At 40.4% G+C, this 19053-nt stretch overlaps 1 protein-coding gene across 1 annotated transcript in view; it reads right to left on the bottom strand.

The window, feature by feature from the left end:
* The window catches only part of LOC108578814, a 58881-nt gene extending 43649 nt beyond the window's left edge, over window positions 1-15232 (bottom strand). Inside the window, exons 1-2 of the mRNA XM_017942212.1 lie at window positions 15178-15232; window positions 14433-14511 (exon numbers count right to left, since the gene is read on the bottom strand). Coding sequence (XP_017797701.1) covers window positions 14433-14511; window positions 15178-15232 — 134 coding nt within the window. The remainder of the gene's footprint in view (window positions 1-14432; window positions 14512-15177) is intronic.
* Between the last annotated feature and the right edge of the window lie 3821 nt (window positions 15233-19053).

A 19053-nucleotide genomic window follows, 5' to 3' on the forward strand; every position in this document is an offset into this window, starting at 1 on the left:
GTCGGAGTTTAAGTGAGTTTGAAATTTGAACCCCTCGATGCATCATTTCTTTTCTCGTGCATCTAAGCGTTAACTATTTACTGTTTTAGTAATATGCTAAGCAAGAAAAGCTGATGTACTGTAGATTAGTTCGATTTGGCAATCTTCAGTTTTATAAATGAAATCGAAATCTGTGGCACGAGTCTGGCTTCTTATTATAAAGGGGTTGAAGACAAAATAGAAGATCGTAATAGACAGAATTTTCTAATCTTGCATTTAACAGAATAGCTAATCTGTTCGAATAATTAGTCTAAGTTTAAGACCGGAAATCTCGATTAATACAGATCGTAGAAGTCTCGAATCCTTAATTTCCATTTAATTCGAAATATTCTAAAAGCGACAAAACTGTTTTTCTTTTATTTCAAACTTATCTTTAGTATCTCAATTTTTACCTCACCCAGGTGCAACGTGAAAGTTGGAAAAATAATGTACAACGATGAAACGACCATTAGCGTTAAACGAGACAAGAAAGGGACATTAAATTTATCGGAATATTAACTCTACAAATGTCACTAATCAATGTTGTTTAACACATAGTGGAGGGGTTTCCGAGTTATGCGGCGGTTTGTGGTAAGCCGAACGTTATCGAGCAACGCATTCAGATACGAATAGCGCAGAAGGAACACGCGCGCGTAATCACCAACGTTAACGCAGCATTCGGTAATACACGATACAGCCACGTCGCTAATAATGCAGCGTTTCATAATAAATTACGTATTTACGTTTTACAACGGCCTCAAGTGATAAGCACCTAAATCAATAATGCCGTCCGGCAATACATAACACACCATCATCATCATCATCTATAATGCAATATCTCTATTCAATTATACATGGCGACAGTCTAAAGTGTTCGAATACCTAAAATTCCCCATGAATCACCTACCATTCAACTATTTCATTATTTCTCTATTACGTCCCATTTAGACAATTTCCAACCTTCGATCGATTAATCAGACGAAATAATCAATCGGTCGAATAATCGATCAAATTCAACGTTCACGTTTCAGCCGTTTAAAGCCGAAGTGGTGTAAATGAATTTTTCGTCTTTTCGAAAATCTCGAAGGATTAACATTCCTTCTGTTTTGTGCAGAGGTGGTGCAAGGATATCTTCGTTAGTTTCTCGGTGCATGGCAAAATAAGTAAGAACTATGCGCAAGAATGGTGTAAGTTAGTCTTTGGTGTGAGATAAATCGCATCGGATTTCTGGATTTCGAAGAAGAAGTGATAAATAAGAGTTTAACGTTATCGCTATCCACAAAGTTTCGTGACAATGTAAGTCACATTTTAGACATTTTAATCATTTTTTGGTAATTAAGAAAGCAGTAGAAACGTAATGTCTACCTCAACAAGCAGATCCCTTCTTTATTACATCTAAATAATAATTATCTTCCCGGTTTGCACGAAAATGGTGCGAGTCACTTGATTTTCGTGGCAAAATTGCATTGCTAAGCTTACATAAAAGAGATTCAACATTCGTTCGTATTCCCGAATTTTGCACAACTTTTACTTCAACCCTCGATATCTAGAAATCGCCTTTATCGACTTACACCACTTTTGCTTTAAACGGCTAATTTATTCCACGATGCTTCCTTCTTTTTCTTTTCAAATCGTTTCTAGGATAGATGATTAACAAGCGGGGTCAAGGCGGGCGAAACAAATCATAGGCGTCGTAGAAAAAAAAAAAAGAAAAATACGGTTTAAAGGTAACACGCTATCGTTGGATCTTTCGAGGGGGTGAAAATGCAAAAATCATTCCTCAAAGTGTTCCGCTCTCGTGAGCGTCGCGAACAACGCAACGTGAAACGGCTCTTGCTTCATCATCCTCGGGGGTTCTCGTTATTTATTCTAAAAAAGAATGCAACAACACAGCAGTGAGATATCAGCCGCGATAAAAGTTGCGGCTGCAAAACGATCTCCGTGACTCCCTTATCCGACGTCGTATGTAAATGCCGGCGTGTTTTCTGCCCGGGATACACGTGCACGAACCACACAAACAGCCGTATAGCAAAAGGAAAGTCGTGTTATCTCATGTAAATCTTCACGGTGCCACGATAAGCGTGAATTTCACCGCTTGCTTATTAATATTTATGTTCGGCGTTAAGGGTTGGAAGGCCTCCTCCGGCTGGCTGGCCGTACAGTACGGTTCAAAAGCACAACACGCTTCCACACCGTACGGAGAATTTATAGAAAAGCTTGTTTAAACGTTCGCTACGCTTTGCGAGAAAGTTATCGCACTTGGCAATAATTTTACGCCGCTTGCACGAAATTTTCACTCCGCTGGGAAAAGTGCACGCTCGAAATTTTGTTTCGAATTATTCGACACTCTAACCGTACCAACATCGGCATTCTTTTGGGGGTATTTTTTTTAGGTCGGAAACCTTCTTCGTATGTTTAATTTTAAAATATGGTTGGAATTTGTACAATTTGAATTTTAGCGGAATTAGCGAAAAATGATAAATATCATATTTACTGTTTCATATTAATATTAATGTTGGGAAAAATTAAGTGTTATCCGAGGGTTGAATTGTTTGCAGCCAAAGAAAATGTATAGAAAACTAGAATATCTCGAGGAATAAATATTAATCTGGGATGGAAATTTATATTCCTCGCGATCTACAATTTAGTGGTATTTTTAAAACGTTTCTATCCCATTTTCTCGAAGATTTTTAGTGAAACGAGGACAGATGCGACATATTATCGCTAATTAAGAACGTAGATAGCAAAGACTGGAATTAACCGGATCTAAATGAGTCTTCAGAGGGGCGGAAGAGTAGTTTCATTTCTGGGGAAACGAAGGAAAGCACTTAAACATCGGCTGTTGAGTCAACGAAAATGGTATGAAATATCGATAGGTTTACGTATCGAATGCATTTGCACGTTTTACAAATAATAGTAATACTATACGTGGCTGTCGCGAATAGCCAACATTACCGCTTCAATTCGTGCACAGAGGAAAGCGGACCAATTAGGCGAGTTTTGTCCCAAGGGAGGGAAACTAAGTTTCGAAATACCATTAGCTATATTAATGCGCCTCTCTGCATTAGGTCATTCCGGGTCAGAAATGTTAAATGCCAACTCGAGGCCAGCTTGTGTTCTTTTATAGTCTGTGCAATCAGATACAACAGTCGAGATGATATCGACCGTTGCAACCAAGTTACCATCTCGTGGAATTTTCTGCTATAACAGTCATTAATGCGATATATTTCGTAATTACGTCACAGTATCAACGAGGCCGCGAAATTGATCTCCCTAGTAATATTCATCGTGCAATCAAATTTTCACTTATTTTCAAATAAATATTTTTCGTACAATTTTTAAATCAAGTCTGATTTTATCGTTCGAAATTATTTTTCGGTGAAATTTCTCTCGAATAAGTTCCACTTTGCGAATTTCCTTGGATAAAATGAAATTTACGAATAATTAAATTTCTAATTTTAATTTATACGTTTCTGAATGTACGCACGACTTGGAAATTGAAAGATGATACTTTATTTAATCGTTATTTTGTAAATATTTTCACGGATACATTGTTTTATTAGAGTTTAAAAAGTTTGGAGCTCGTACGTAGTAGCTCGTCAACTTCGTATTATTGGAATCATTTTGCAAACTGAACGTAACTGTTACGAGCGAGTAAATTGCACGGCTTTCATAATGTTGACGAGAAAAAGCCGCGGATTATCTGATAATGTGTCTATTTTCATCTAAACGAAAGAATAACGGGCAATAGATAATCCGCGAGATTGTTCGCTTTAAAGCGTCTCGGTAGCGAGCAGATTTTCATCAAAACAGAGATTCGTGATGAATGTTATTAAAAGGATCAGATATGGAATTTCATTAAAACTTGTCAAGGGAAAGCATAGGCAAGGGGACGATCCCTCATTACTCAAGCTTCTCACTTGTTGCGTTTAAAACCGCTTAAAATCTCCGAAAGTAATACTATTTACATAGTGATTAATACTTCCGGGGTGGAAAAACGACGCGTTCCCGCGATTTCTCCAAAGAAGAAAACGTCGAAATTATCGTTTCATCTTTCTCCTTCCTAACAATAGATTTACAACAGACATTCGCTGTAACATAATTCGCCAATTGCTCGTTTCTGCTAAAATAATTAGCAAATTAATTCGTCAACCAGCGCGGCAAATATTTTACTCGAAATTACTCGTTTCGCGAGCAATATAAAAGATTCCACTTCCATAAAAATTACCACCATTGGTTGTGATCCTTTTTTTTCTTCGAAATATTTCCATTAACCCTTTAATCTACAATAACGTGTCAGACTCGTGGCAGAGATTCTGGTCAAGATGTGACGAAAATAGATGTATTAGTAAAAAAAATTCATCGTAATCCTAACTTTCGTTTCTAACCCTTAGATTTCTTAGCATGTAATTCTATTGTATATATTTTTTCGCCTTCGTTCGTTTCGTAGCAGCGGTAATTTTATGACACCACGACAATCGTAATCTTTCAATCTAAGAACCTGCTTTTCACCTTTATTGCCTTGTTTTCGACTTAGAATCTTCGCCTTTTTAACTTGTACAGTTTTTGCATTCATATGGTCACCAGAGCCGAAGCGCGTCTTAACGTTATTGTCTGCTACGGTGATTGTTCGAGGCACTCGGAATTCCCGCGTGCGTCACTCAAGGGTACGCTTGGTACCTGAGAGTGACCTATGGTCTGGGGGGTGGCATTTTCGTGTAGTTTTTCCCACCTATGATTTTAACCAATAGTTTTCGCCAACCACCCTTCCCCACCACTATCGAAAAGACAGAAGTCATCTGACCACGCCACGAGTCCCTCTTAAGAAGTTTAGTGAATAGCAATAGTTGTTTTGTCCTCCTGATCACAGAGGTGGTCCTTCGAAGACGAACCTATTAGACTTCGTCGGCACACCACGTGCTAAAATCGACAAGGCTCGAAAGTTGGTTGCAACTACCACGAGCACATCCTAACAGTTTTAATTTGTAAAATCAAGGATTCCTAAATACAATTAACCTGCAACAGATTAGCAGATTGGCTGACGCTTAGACGCACAGTCAGAAAAGAGACCATAGGTTAACACGTTGACTGCCACGGTGGTCATATGTGACCGCGAATTGTTTCTCTTGTAGTGCCACGGTGGTCATCGGTGACCGGAGTGCTTCAAATGTTTATAATTGTAAAAGTTGAACGAACATTGACAGTTGATGAGTTTTGAACATCATCGCTGATTAGAGAATACTTTGAAATAAAATGTGCACTATTCGACAATTAGAAATTTTTACTAGAAGATCAAAAATGAGAGATTAATGTTTATCAAATCTTCTATCTACCGGTGTATCGTATTAAAGCATTTCAAACATAGATGCGGCTGATCGATAGAATCTGGGCAGTATGTGGTAACCTTTTGGTCCGATTTTTAGCAATCTTTGTTCCAAAACTTGCAAAATTTTTTTGATAACATTCTTTGCAAAATTTTCTTCGGATAGATATATTTGACGGCCCTGGTGTAAATAAATATTCCAAAATAGTTATCAAGTGTCACCGAGTGTAACCGAGGCGCCACGGTGGTCACCCGTGAAAGATAAACGCCCCATGGGTAGGAATGTTGTCTTATATAACCATGTTTATTATTATTTTGCCATTATATGCTTAGAATAATAAAAATACTTTCGTGGCGTCCTGAGCAAAACATGTGATTTCGGCGTGGCAGTCAACGTGTTAAGGGGTTGAAAACGAAATTTTTATCAACACCGCTACTGTGCATTGCATTCAAGAAATCATCGAGCCTCTGTAATTCTCTCTCTCTAAAAAAAAAAAAACAGAAAAAGACAGCGCGGTTCGCGTAAATGACAGGTGGTTTTATGAATGGCCAACCGAGGGATTTTACGTGTGCAAACAGTTCTATATAAATGGCCGGTGATAAAAAATCCCGGATGAAGCTGATTTGCCAAGCATTAACTCCAAGTCAAGAGTATTAAACGAGATTATCGAGGATGGTTTTGCGGTTACCGATCAACGAGTATCCACTCCACCATGAAATATTAGCTCCCGCAAACGGAATGATTGCAACAGACCTGTCGATTCTGCCGGAAGTAGTCTTCATTCGTCACTCGACCGGCGAATCGATGTTCCGTGCACGCGAGTACCATGTCCAAGTTGTCCCTGTGATCGTTCGTTCGACGAAATAGTTGAATTAACGTTCCGTTAATTTCTATTGGTCACCGAAATTCAAGCCTCGCCATTGCGCACCTCACGCGAATGGTAATAATAACAACGATAATAATAATTCACATTAGAGGTTTCGGTGAATTATCCCGAAGGGAAGGCGAGGATTCTCTCGATTCGATATTAATTAATAATTGTTCGGTAAAGGTTAGGTTAGGTTTGGTTGGTTTTACGAACTTTGTTTCCCTTTGATTTTTGCAAATACAGGGTAGTTTTCGTTTTGAGATTTTTTATTTTTACGCGAGTTTGCCAGTTTAGCGTGTCTCTGATAATTGAATCAAAGGATATACTCTTGGTATCAGTGTTTCCCTTTATTCGAAGTGATTGTTAATCGTTTGTAATTGACACGACTTCGTATCAACGATCCTTGAAATTGTATTTCTGAAAATGAAGCTATGGGAATCTTCGGGAATGGACAAAAGACGTATGTATATGTAAATTCGCTGTAATCAAATTCCCGCTGACTGATTCACCGCAAAACAATCTCATTTTAACAGACACTTCGTTAATAACTGTTTTACGTAAATACGAGGTGCGTTAATGGTCAAATAAATTTCCTACACGCGTTATCTTACTCGTTAGTACGAGAGTCGGTTCCAAGAAACCATTGAAAACTGAATTGATCACAATGATTTTGACTCAACAGCGATAAAGTCACGTTTGGTACAGGAAATACACCTATTTCACGTATCAAATGTAAACTTCCTGTAAAATTCCTTTTTTAAAACCCGTGTACGATAGAAATTTTACTATGGGTCAAAATGATTCCCATTCGCCTTCCTAGAGTGAATAAATAAATCGTTAATTAAGAAATCAAATCAATTCGAACATTTTATCTTGCAGCTCCATCAAAATTCACACGAAATCCCGACAAAAACACGTTAAACAGTCGAATTACCCTTTTTCGAAGCTACCTTCAACCCCGGATCGTCATCGGCCGTTAAACGAGACAGAGGGAATCGGAAACGAGTAAACAGCGCGTCTCCGTTCGAAGCGTCCCAACCGATCAGATACCGACAAATTACCCCGAACAATCCGGGACAAACTTTCCCGCGACGTGACCGTATTACGTTCGTACGGTCCCGAGTGAATCAAAATTCGTGGTTCGGCCGGAGAAAAATGCGCGAACGGGAGAAGATGTGAGGTGTGCAACCGCTATCTCTACGGGACGAGTAGAGAAACGACGCGTCGCGAACCGTCGCGCCGATTTACCTCTCCCGCGACAATTCATCATCCACGAATTAGAATTCCAACGTCGTGCCACAGTTTTCCCTTCTCCACCCCCGAGACTCTCGAGAGGTGGTCGAGAAATTTTGAACCACCCGGTAGACACATAGAGAGAGAGAGAGAGAGGGGGAATGTTGCCGGGGATAATGGTGCGTGCCGTTGACGTTAATTATGTTCCCCAGTTTGCAAGTATAATTTTTAAATGTCCCGCTGTTACTGTGGACACGCACGCGTATTAAAATATATCTTAATATGCAAATTTATTTGACCGTCCGCCGGACGACCATTTGCATCCCCAGGCTCGACCAGAATAAAACAGACGATTACGATCGACCACCACCGGTCCTGGCGAAGGCCTCTCTCTCTCTCTCTCTTTTTCTCTTCGATTATTCGACTTGGATCGCACGGTCTCTGGTATGGGAGAGTAGTAGAAACGATGAGGAAAATAGGGAATTCGCGAGAGCTGCGAAAACGTTGCGGATTGACGGCTACATTAAAGCGCGACAGCAGGAAAACGGGGAGAACTTTGCGCGTCGACTGACGATATTAAGTGACGCCTTCGAGATATCGCGTTCTCGTTCGCTTTCCTCTTTTCTACCTTACGTTCAACCCTTTCTTCCGTACTGCCGGTACTTTGACTTATTTACTCGGCCAAAGGCGGCGCAACGGCAACAGCCAAGCTTCCGTTCTTTGTGTCACGTTTGTCACGGCGTTAGGAATCCTGTTTCAGTCGCGTACGATGACGTTGTTGAAATTGATTTAAGGCTGTGCGGCCAATGTGAATGGAGGTACTAGAACGCCTTTGATCGTTTTGCTGGGGAGATGTGATCGTGAAACGATCACGATTTTGTTGCGAGTTAGGGGAACGGGGAAATTGTTCGTCGTGTTACTTCTGAGAAAGCAGATTATGTATATTTCCTACAAAAAATATTCATTCGTATCAGTTAGAGAAGCCAATGAAATTCTTAAAGAACAGAAATCTGTACTTTAAAGTCCAACGACAGCAACATATTGAATGCAACCAGAACTTCGTGGCTAATGACCTTAAATAGTGGTCGATGCAACGCAAAACCTCGTAAAAATATACTCTTCATTTTTATTACGTTTGTCATTCGTAATCTCGCACCATACCGCCGGCACACAATAGAAGATATTAACGTGGCCTAGATAACGAACAGAGAAATGAGAGCAAAAAGATACGCAAGTAAGAGAGAAGTTCGTGGAGCGTAATAAAACGATGGAGCTGGTCGATCTGAAACTTCGTCAAAGAAGCTCTAAGAAGCAAGCTCCCCTCTTTTTCAAGAAAGCTCATCGACATCTAGCAATCCCAGATGCGGTGCAAGCACCGCAAATTTTACTATCTCTCCCCCAGATATCCTCCATTCGACCATATTATTCCCCGGAATCAATGAACAAGGATGGGGACAAAACAAGAAGCGGTGAAAAACCGCGAAAGACGACGAAGTTGAAGAAGCGAGGGAGGGAAAAAAGGAGGAGAGAAGAAGAAGAAAGAGCATCGGGCAAGAATCTTTCCGGGAACGTACTTCACGAACAATTTCTTTCAACGCGAAGCTGCCAGCAGCCAGCAGCAACACGCGCATTTACCTCGAAACTCTCGAAGTCCGGGCATTGTTCCCTGTGGAAACTATTATAGTCACTTTTGCGGGGAGCTCTTCGCGCTCGTCATTCGCCGCTGGATGATGGAAAATTACGTCGTGGAGGAATCATCAAAAAAATGGCGAGAAGAATGTATCTCGTTGCTGTTCTCTCTCTCTCTCAACGGACACGCGAAAAACTGTTTTTCTCTCTTCTTCCTTCGTCACCCTCTTTTCTGGCTGGAAAGAAGAGGAAGGAAAACGGGAGAGAGAGAAAAAAAAGAAGAAGAAGAGATTGTAGGCGGTGGAAAACGGAAGAGAAAGCACGAGAATAGTCTTCATTCGCGAAAAGGGCTATCGACGTTTTCCCACGACACTATCTGTTGCAGACATCTCACGGATAATGCATCAGCCGGCGCGAAATATGTTTTCCACCTTTGTCTCCCTTTCTCTCACACTTGTCACGGCCTCTTTTCACGGAAACTGCCAGGCCATCCGCGGTATCCCGCGGTGTACAACTATGCAGTTATCCGCGCGCCTCGACGTTTCCAGATTGGTCTCAGCACCGTCTGGAGGAGAATTTTGGTCGAGCTACGAGGCTGTAACGAGGGTGACGACGGTCTTTTTCCTCTCTCAGGGGCTTGAAAGAGGAGTTTCCACGGGTCGAGGAGGGTGAAATTTCTTTCGAGTCCTGATTTTCCACGAGTCCTTTCCCCTCTGCAAAGGAGAGATGAAGTCCTTCGTGGCGACAGTTGGGAACGAGAGAACGCTATGAATTACCAAGTTTGCGTAGCTTTCATCTTCGGATTATCCGTAGAAATATTACCGTTAAAATTGTCCACTTGTGTACGTGTATATGTGTATGTAGATTGCTAATTCGTTGGTTATTACATATATATATCTTTTTTTCATTATTTTCATTAGTCGGTTTGTACGGGCGACAGCCAATTTCCAGAAAAGGAATAGAAAGTTATTCCTGAGAAACTCTGTTCGAGGGGGGAAGATTAAAACGAACTTGTTAAAAGTCTAGTTAAGTTTGTACGTGCCTAATTACTTATTCCTACATTAACAGTACGCTCTTCGTTTAAGATTCCCGGACGGTTCGTGAAATCATTTTAATTCGGTTGGCCTAGATACGAAAAAATTCTCTTTCATACGTGCGTTACACCATTGGCCGACACATCGAGACGTTCATTTATGCAGGAAAATGCGACACACGAACACCGTGGAATACAAACACAGCTTGTTGAAATTAGAAAGTTTATTTTTCATATTAGCTAAATCTATCGATTTTGAATCTTTCCTTAATTTTATCATCGGACCATTTGGAAATTAACCGAAACACGCATAATTCGACCGTTATCGCCCATCGAAAATTTCCACCCCTCGCATATCACGATAAACACAATGGCCAGCAGCTGTGTTAGCCAGATAACAACTTCGCCCTGCTCCAAGATGCCTCGACGGTTAAATGACGTGACGTTATAAAGCCGACAATTCCGTGAAAATGTCTGACGGACAATGGGTACGTACGTCTGATGAAGAGGACAGCTGGTGTGTGTACAAGCAATTATTTTCATCGGTGCAGACGCGTGAACGAGACCATGTTCGTCCCTCGTCATTATTTTTTGTCTCGCCAAATTTATTTCTTATCGACCCCTTACGAAAACACTGCAATTCGCCAAACTTTCACCTGAACGTTCGATACTTGGCCTAATTACAATTTTACAACGAAGAACATTGAATGGAAAATAACGAATCTTGCCATTTTTCTTTTCTTTTTCGGCGAACATTAATCGAGATATGGAAATACATCAAATTTGTTTGACATCAGATTGCCAAAGTGCAGAACGAGTCAAACAGGGAACGCGAAAATATAGAAAATGCAGAAAGCGTGAATTAAAGGTAAAAAATTAAGTGCAAAGCGGCACGAAAAATTATATGAAAAATATATACGTGCAGTATGTTCGCTAGAGTGGTTGATCTTTATATTCGAATATATTAATATCCGCGAAATAAGCAACACACGAACAATAAGAGCAGTTCCAGCAAAATTTTCTTCTTTTCGCGATAGAAATTTGCTGAATTTCAGCAACGCAGAGGAACGCCTTTTTAAATAATCCGCGATCCAGATAGGGTTTCGCTGAAACGTTTCACCCTTTAAACGTTTTCACGCAGCGGAAACAAGCAAAGCGACCACCTTTGCCAATGCTGTAACGTGCATTTTTATATCTCCAACGAGCATATTCGATATTTACGTTTAATATCACACATGTTTATGCAACGAGCCGCGTTACTCGCGACACATCGATACAATAACTAATTGATTTTCTAATTCGACCAGAGAGATATCCATGCTCCAAAAATTATACACAACGGTTTTGTATAATTGAACATTTTTGTGCCACGAAATCGTCGAATAGTTGACAATTTCTGAACAACCCGTCAGCATTTTTTTTTTTTTTTCAGATACGTATGTATATACCGTTGAATAAACGTATTTTAATATCACAGGATACGTCCGCACAAATATCCCGTTTTACACCCGTTGAAACCGTATTAATAACCTGTTACGTTATTCCCCGCGTTTCACGCTGAAATGTCTGACGTGAGGAACAGCCTTTTTTGTAACGTTATTGTCGGCGTTGATAATTCAAGCCAACAAGTGAGCATAATTTTCTGTATCGGTACAAAAATGGAAAATAAACCCTCCAGCAAAAAAAGAATCAAAAACGTACGCATATTGGAGAGTATTTCGATTAAAACGCTGCCGCTCTGAATCTTGTTAAGTAACGTTTGCACGGGAAGAAACACCAACAGAATGTTTAATACTTTCGAAGGGGACGATATTTTCGGTGCGTAAAAAATTCCCGACAGGCGAAATAGCAAGAAAATCGCCGCATATTTTATGCCGAGTTTTACATTTTTCAAAATTTTTCAAACGACCGGTTCGAAAAACTGATCACCGTCGTTCCCGTGCGATTCGCCGAGGAATTAAATATCGCAACGATCGAGGGGCGAGCCTGTATTTTTGTCGCGTGCTCGAAAGAGAGCCTGGGCAAAAATTTGAAATGTCACACGAGAGAACACCGCTGGAAAATTCATTCTCCGCGTGAGAAATATTTCAGCGAAAAACGGTGGATCGTTAAATTTTAACAATTGCGCTTTACTCTTCTCGTTCTATTAGCCACTATCGCTCGCTACACAAACAGAGAGGAGGATGAAGAGTGTGTCTGGTGCAGCCACCGAAACACTGTTGGTCCCGGTAAACAATCGGTGTCTCGGTCCACTTTGCTTGCGGACTTTAACCAGTTACCAGAGTTCGCCTGGCGTCGTTTTCTTCGACCAGCAGAGAGATCGTGAAACCAGATGACGCGATACGAGACGTCTCGGTTTCTCTCAACAGACAAAACCTGCGGAATTCCTGACTTCCGCCCGTGTACAATGCTCTTAAGAGCAACGAACAACGTGTTTTATCTACGTTTGGCGAATGCAAAACAGCCGGGGAGATGAATATTTATGAACTTCTAAATTGTTTTTAATACTTGGTGTATATGTTAACTGAAAAATTCTCTTTCGCCTGTGTAATTGCAGAGATTTGATATTCGAAAGTTCTTAAAAGGATAATACAGTTTCTGCCGAAGAACGGTGATTAAATTTAAGGGAGAAAAAAGAAACGAACAATGAACGGGGGGAAGCAGTTGAAAAGGAAGTGAAATAAATTTTCCAACGATAAAGTATTATTCGACTCTGTATTAATTTGAACGCTCGCTTATCCCTCATTTGAAATTAGTTCGCTCCATTAACCGTAAATCTGCCTCTGTGATAAAATATTCCATCAGCGGCATTGATCAAAGCTCTTAACGTGACACGAACAGGAAATACAAAACCTCGAATCTATAACCTTTTCTTTCCAAAAGAAAGAGCGACACAGATTGGAAAATTACTCACTTCGCGCGATAATATTCCTCTCACGGTACATTTATTGCATACAATCGAAACATCAAACAAAATTCTTCAAAAATTACGAAAAAATTCTTTCCCACTTCTAATGTAAAACATTCTTCCCCATTTCTAATATAAACAATTCTATTCTCTGTTCTCAACTGATACAATATTTTCCCCTCAATTTTCCCAAGCAACGAGCGATCATTCACGAGAACAAAAAGTCTCGTCTCCGCCCTAAGACACGCCAGTTTAATCAGCCTAAACGCTAAACAATCGCACGCTAGGGATGGATTAGCGAGCGATTATCGCTGTTTCATCAGTGGGCCGGGCGTATCTCGCCGGAGCTTGAGAGGCCCTCGCGATTTCATGGTCACGTACGTCGCGTAAAACACGGTTTCAGCACGTCGCCAGGCTAGAAGCAGCTCTCTCTCTCTCTCTGTGAGAACGCGACGAGGAGCCCCCGGTTTAGATCGAGTTTAGCATTTGTTTGGCGCTGTTCTTAAGGCGATCCCCCGGCCGGCGACAGGATCAAGCGGTAGCCCTTCGAATGAAACGCGACTTCTCCGTCTAACGGGGAAGATTTATGCGCGACCCGCGACAAACTTTACCGTACCGAGATGCGATCTGCAGTCTTGGGCCGTTTGCCAAGTCCCCATGCGACATTAGACATTTCGGGAACATACCGAGAAGAACACCATTTTTCATCCGCTTTACCGACACATTCGACACTCTCTACTCCAATTTTCAGACAGAATCTCTCTGTGCAGCCTCCTCTTCTCTGGCCACCATTTCTCGTGTGTATTAGGTTCGCGCATAGGAAACTTGAAGGAAAATATTTTTTTCCTTTTCAACCCTCTAAGTCGGAGAGGGACTCCAGAGTCTTGTACCAGAAATCCATGGTTTTCACATTTTCATGGGTTCCAAAGGAATAAAGTGGACTACTTTGACCCTCGAAAAATTCTACAAATTTAACGCATCCCTGAACTTAAAAATTCGTTGGAACGTATGAGACTCTGGAGTCCCATTTGAGCTTAAAGGGTTGATGAAAATAACTGACAAATTTTATGCTTCTCTGTGATATTTCTCGAGTCGTTTGGTGAATATTAGATTTGACCAATTATAGTACAACTTCAGTTTCTCATTTTCGAAATTCTTCAAACGATATAAAAATACATTATCATTAGTAAAATTTTGACGGTCCTTTCGAAGACTCGCAATTTAACACACACGAACCTAATACCTCCTGCGCTACCTGGTTCGATGATATCGAATGTTAACGATACAGACAAAGCTCAAAAAACCCACTTTTGTAAATTTACATAGGAATAGCTGATCCCCTGACTCGATTTATTTCGACGTGAAAATTTGATAGTAACGAGAGTATTGATAACAGGTAAGAAGAATATAGTAACTCACCAATCGTTGCCAGTTTTAGTGACGTTCTGCCGCTTGCGTCCAGTTTGATGGGGTTTCGGTTCGGCCACCATGTTGACATCTACGCAAAAATTACAAACATATGTTAAATATAATCTCGAAGCTTCTAATCGCGTTAAATCGTCGAATACGAAAATCAGAATATAAATTTTCCCGCAGATAGAAACTTCGAAAAAGACAGAATCAGAGAGAAATATTAAAAAAAGGAACTTCAATTACAAATTTTCATCAATTTCGTTCCCTTTCATACAAGCTTTAAATCCACTATAGTAACAGTAGCATTGATTCACGTAAACCGCTAAATACCGCGTGTAGCATGATCGTTGGCCGTAAAAAGGGAAGCAATTATCGTGCGTGTAACGCCGGAAATGCGATAGAAATCTGTCTCCTGGCTTAATAGCCGGCGCACATTAATAAAGCACAGTGGTGCAAGGGGGCTTAACGTGTCCGCAAACAGTTATTAATTTCATCCCTTTGCGGCGCGTTTCTGTATCGCGCTAGAGACCACTAAGGTGGATAATGGATACGCGTTCGAGTGATCAAAAACAGTTGAGCCGTTGTGTCAGCGAAATATCCATTCTTCGTGTCTTTCTGCCGCGGAGAAGGAAGAAAAAAAGAGGAAGGGAAGAAAGAGCGCATTCTCCGAGTCGCTTTCAATGGGCTTCGAGGATTTTCATTCACGGCCACGTTTCCACCGCGTTGAATATCGAACAAGGAAGCAACTTACGGGCATTATCTTTCGTATAAATCGATCTGTACCATCGAACAAACCTAGAATCCATCCTGATCCGTCTTAAGGTTCGTGTAGTGTATACTAGTTTGATTAAAACATTTATGAAGCGTACAAGTTTGCTAAATATTCGATATTTATCGTTTCATCCCCTCAGAAACTACTTTATTTCTTATTAGAATTTTCTGAACTGAAGGAATTTTACGGTTAGCGATTTTCAGAGAGCACTTGTTAAGGCTAGTGCGACCTTCGGGTCTTTTTTGACCCATCGCCTTAATTCTTTAATAACTTTTGCTCGAGATTGTGTTCCTTTAAAATTAACGTAACTTTGGGTATTTTCTGACCCAAAATCGAACGAAAGAACGCATCAGGATTAAAAAGCTCAGAGAATTTTTCGAACAAGAATAACGATTTTGACCCACAGCTTTCTTATTTCAGTAATTTTTGCTGTTGCTAAATTTGTGCTCCCTTAACATAACTTTGGGTCTTTTCTGACCCAAAAACCTTAAGTATATACGAACGAAAGAACGCACCGGGGTTAAAAAGCTCAGAGAATTTTTCTAACGAAAACACTAAACGGTCCTCGGGTCTTTCTTGACCCATCGCTTTCTTCTTTTTTTAATAACTTTTGCTCTTGTCAAATTTGTGCTCCCTTAACGACAACATAACTTAACGTAACTTTGGGTCATTTTTGACCCAAAGACCACAAGTATACAGTCGAAGGGAAGAACACACAAAAGTTAAAAACCACAGATAATTTTCCTAACGAAAACACTGAACTCTTTAAAACAATTTGCAAACAATCACAGTTCGACGACAGCAGGCAATAAAAGACGATAACAGTAGATCGTTATCTCGAGCCTGAAAGGGTTAAGAGATGTTTTTTCCTCCTTGTTTCATGAAGAATCTTTACAGAGAAGGCGTAAACATCGGCCATATGGTCTCCAACCGGTTCTCTATTATCGAAAATGATGATTCTCTGCTGACAGCGAGTACAAACATAATCTTAGACGGGGTACCAAGCCAGCTGACTCCAGTGGGTGTGTAGCTAGTACGAAACACGACACAAGACCCATCCTTTGTGTAACCTAACCAAACACATCGTACAGACCAAGTCACGAGGGTGTGCACACAAACCCACCACCACTAAAAGTCAGCTCGATTATGACGGCTACTTGTACATCTGACAAGGAAATTGTTTGCACGCTCGTTGCTCCAGCTGATCTGCTCAGTTTTATGAGACTCCCTGGACAATTACCAGTCTCGAACACATAAAAGGTCCTTGAGAAACGTTTATGCGAAGCACGATATTACGATGAAAATTGTTTTCATTAAAGGTACACATAAAACATAAAAGGTCCTTGAGAAACGTTTATGCGAAGCACGATATTACGATGAAAATTGTTTTCATTTCGACAATGCGAGTATACGTGTTTGCAGGAAAACATTTTGACAAAACAGAGAAAAATATTAAAAAGTTTTAGTAAGTAGACATTTTTCAGTAAGGTTCGTATATCTGTGTTTACAGAAATGATTTGCCTCGTTGTTTCTGACGAGAATACGCGTCTGTCTATACTCGCGTATGTCCTTACGACCGTTTAAGGTTATAAGGATATTAGGGGTATGATAATGAAGTTTAAACGTGAATGAAATAATTCGTAGTAGACTATTTTAATGAAGCAGTTGAATGATGGATTAGTGGTGTGGATGATGTGCGTTGAACTAGAGATTAGGATGTTTCTCTTTGATGTCTGGTGGTGAACTGACTCTCTCACGAATTTCCGAGTCGAGGGAAATTCGTGAGCCGGTCTTGTCACCTGATTGATAAGTATTTTTTGCCAATCAGGTGATAGATCCACCGACACCCACCTATTCCGGGCAGGAGAGGTGGTGTCAGGGGAGGTGGAAGACGTTATGTGGGAAATTTGTGGAATTTCCGCCAGGCTTGGATCCTACGGCCTGACCTGGTCGACGTTCACTGGGCCCGGTCTCGATGACTCTTTGGAAATTCACGTTTATGGCACATGCAATTAGTCGTTGAGGACGAAGAGACTCGAAGAAATACAATTACAGGATAAAAATAAATCGACTCTCAAAAACGACTCTACTGGCTTGCGTGTCATAAACGTGCTTGCAATTTGCACTTCGGATGTTGTCCCTTGTACAAATTGCTAGCCACCCGTGCTATTCAATACGGTCAAAATCATGACAAAGGGAAGGCCAAGATCCCGTGGAACGCTCGTTGTAGGATGTATTATAAAAATAAATGATTGCGATTAAAATTTTTGCTTAATTTTCTGTTTGTACAGCCACGGAATAGAAACTCGGTGCTCTATCAATGGAATATTAATGTTTGAATAATTTCTGTTTTCTCTCTGGACGTAAACTAATCTCTGCGGTAGCATGTATTTATTTATGCCCGTTGTTTACCGACTGCACACAATGTCCAAACATTGGAAATGCAATACACAAATGTGTATTAAATCAGAATATTTGTTAGCAGTTAATGCTGGGTTAATGCAAATGAACACGTTAATAACGTCTCACGTAAAATAACGCGATAAACGAGTGTATCAACATGCTGTGTAAAGATACGTGGACTACAATGGTCAAACAAGATTGAACTCTGTTATCTGCGCACGGAAGAATATCGTCTGTGATTCGAATAAAATTCGAAATCGAACCGTTTTGTAATTCATATCCCTTCCATAACGAGAACTCTGTAAATTGAACATTTCAAAATTACATTTCTAGAAATTCAAATTAAATTTTACACAATTCGACGTTGCTCCATTGGACAATTATTTAGTTTTTATTTTTTACAGTCTTCTTACTATCAGTGGTCTCTCGTATACAAAATTATCGTTCTAAAAGTTATCAAAAATTTTATTTTGCTCCATCTGGCAATTATTTAATTTTAACTTAATCTCAAAATTTTACAATCTTCTTACCATCAGTGGTCAATCGATATATTCAAAATTGTTCTAAAAATTTTGCAAAATTCGATTTTGTTCCATCTGACAATTATTTAACTTTAACTTAATCCCAAAATGTTTACAATCTTCTGCTATGTTCTGTACCTTTACTTTTTTCGAAAAAGAATACGAATAAAAATCACAAGCTTCGGTTAATTCCGCTTCGATCTCTTCCGCCAAGATTCTCATAACGAAAAACCACTATATTTTCCATATGTTTGCTCGAAAAGAAATTCGAATAAAAATCCTAAGTTTCAATTCCGCTTGGATCTCTTCCTCAGCGAAGCTCGCGTTACGAAAAACCTGTCCAGGTGTGTCGAGCTTTAAGAAATCAAAACTGGCTAACGCTTAACTGCGTTAGAACAGTGAGACAGCCCCGATAAGAATTATCCGAGCGACCCCGGCCGCTACCTAAAACAGACCGGCGTCGGAGAACGTAGAAAGGCGCTTAACTTCCGCGAATGTTTTACCAAACGAGCTGCCATAATCCCGGTTAAATATCCAGCTGTATCCTATTCCCTCCGCCTCTGTCCTATCCCGAATGCCAGATTTCGCTTCGAGTTGGCTTTTCCGACCGTGCAATCTGTGATATGCATAAAAATGCCATTCAGCCGCGAGGTTCCAACTCTCGCCGTATGAATGGCCGTTTTCATCGAATGAAATTATTTCGACTAGCCCTCTTCACTATCTCCCCGGGATTCTCGCGGAATTTAAATGCGACGAAAATACGAAGCCGCTGGACATTTGCAAAGTCAGAGAAGGAATATTTTATGAGGAAATCGGCTGTTTCCGTGCTGATACTAATTTTCTGTTTATAGTAAAACCTTCCCGTCATTCATAGCGCCGCGCGATGATAGAGAAGCCCGCTGACAGCGGTTTCGAGAATTTTCATTCCAAA

The sequence above is a fragment of the Habropoda laboriosa genome, unplaced genomic scaffold (genome assembly GCF_001263275.1).
Source record: "Habropoda laboriosa isolate 0110345459 unplaced genomic scaffold, ASM126327v1 scaffold62, whole genome shotgun sequence".
Lineage (NCBI taxonomy): Eukaryota > Metazoa > Arthropoda > Insecta > Hymenoptera > Apidae > Habropoda > Habropoda laboriosa.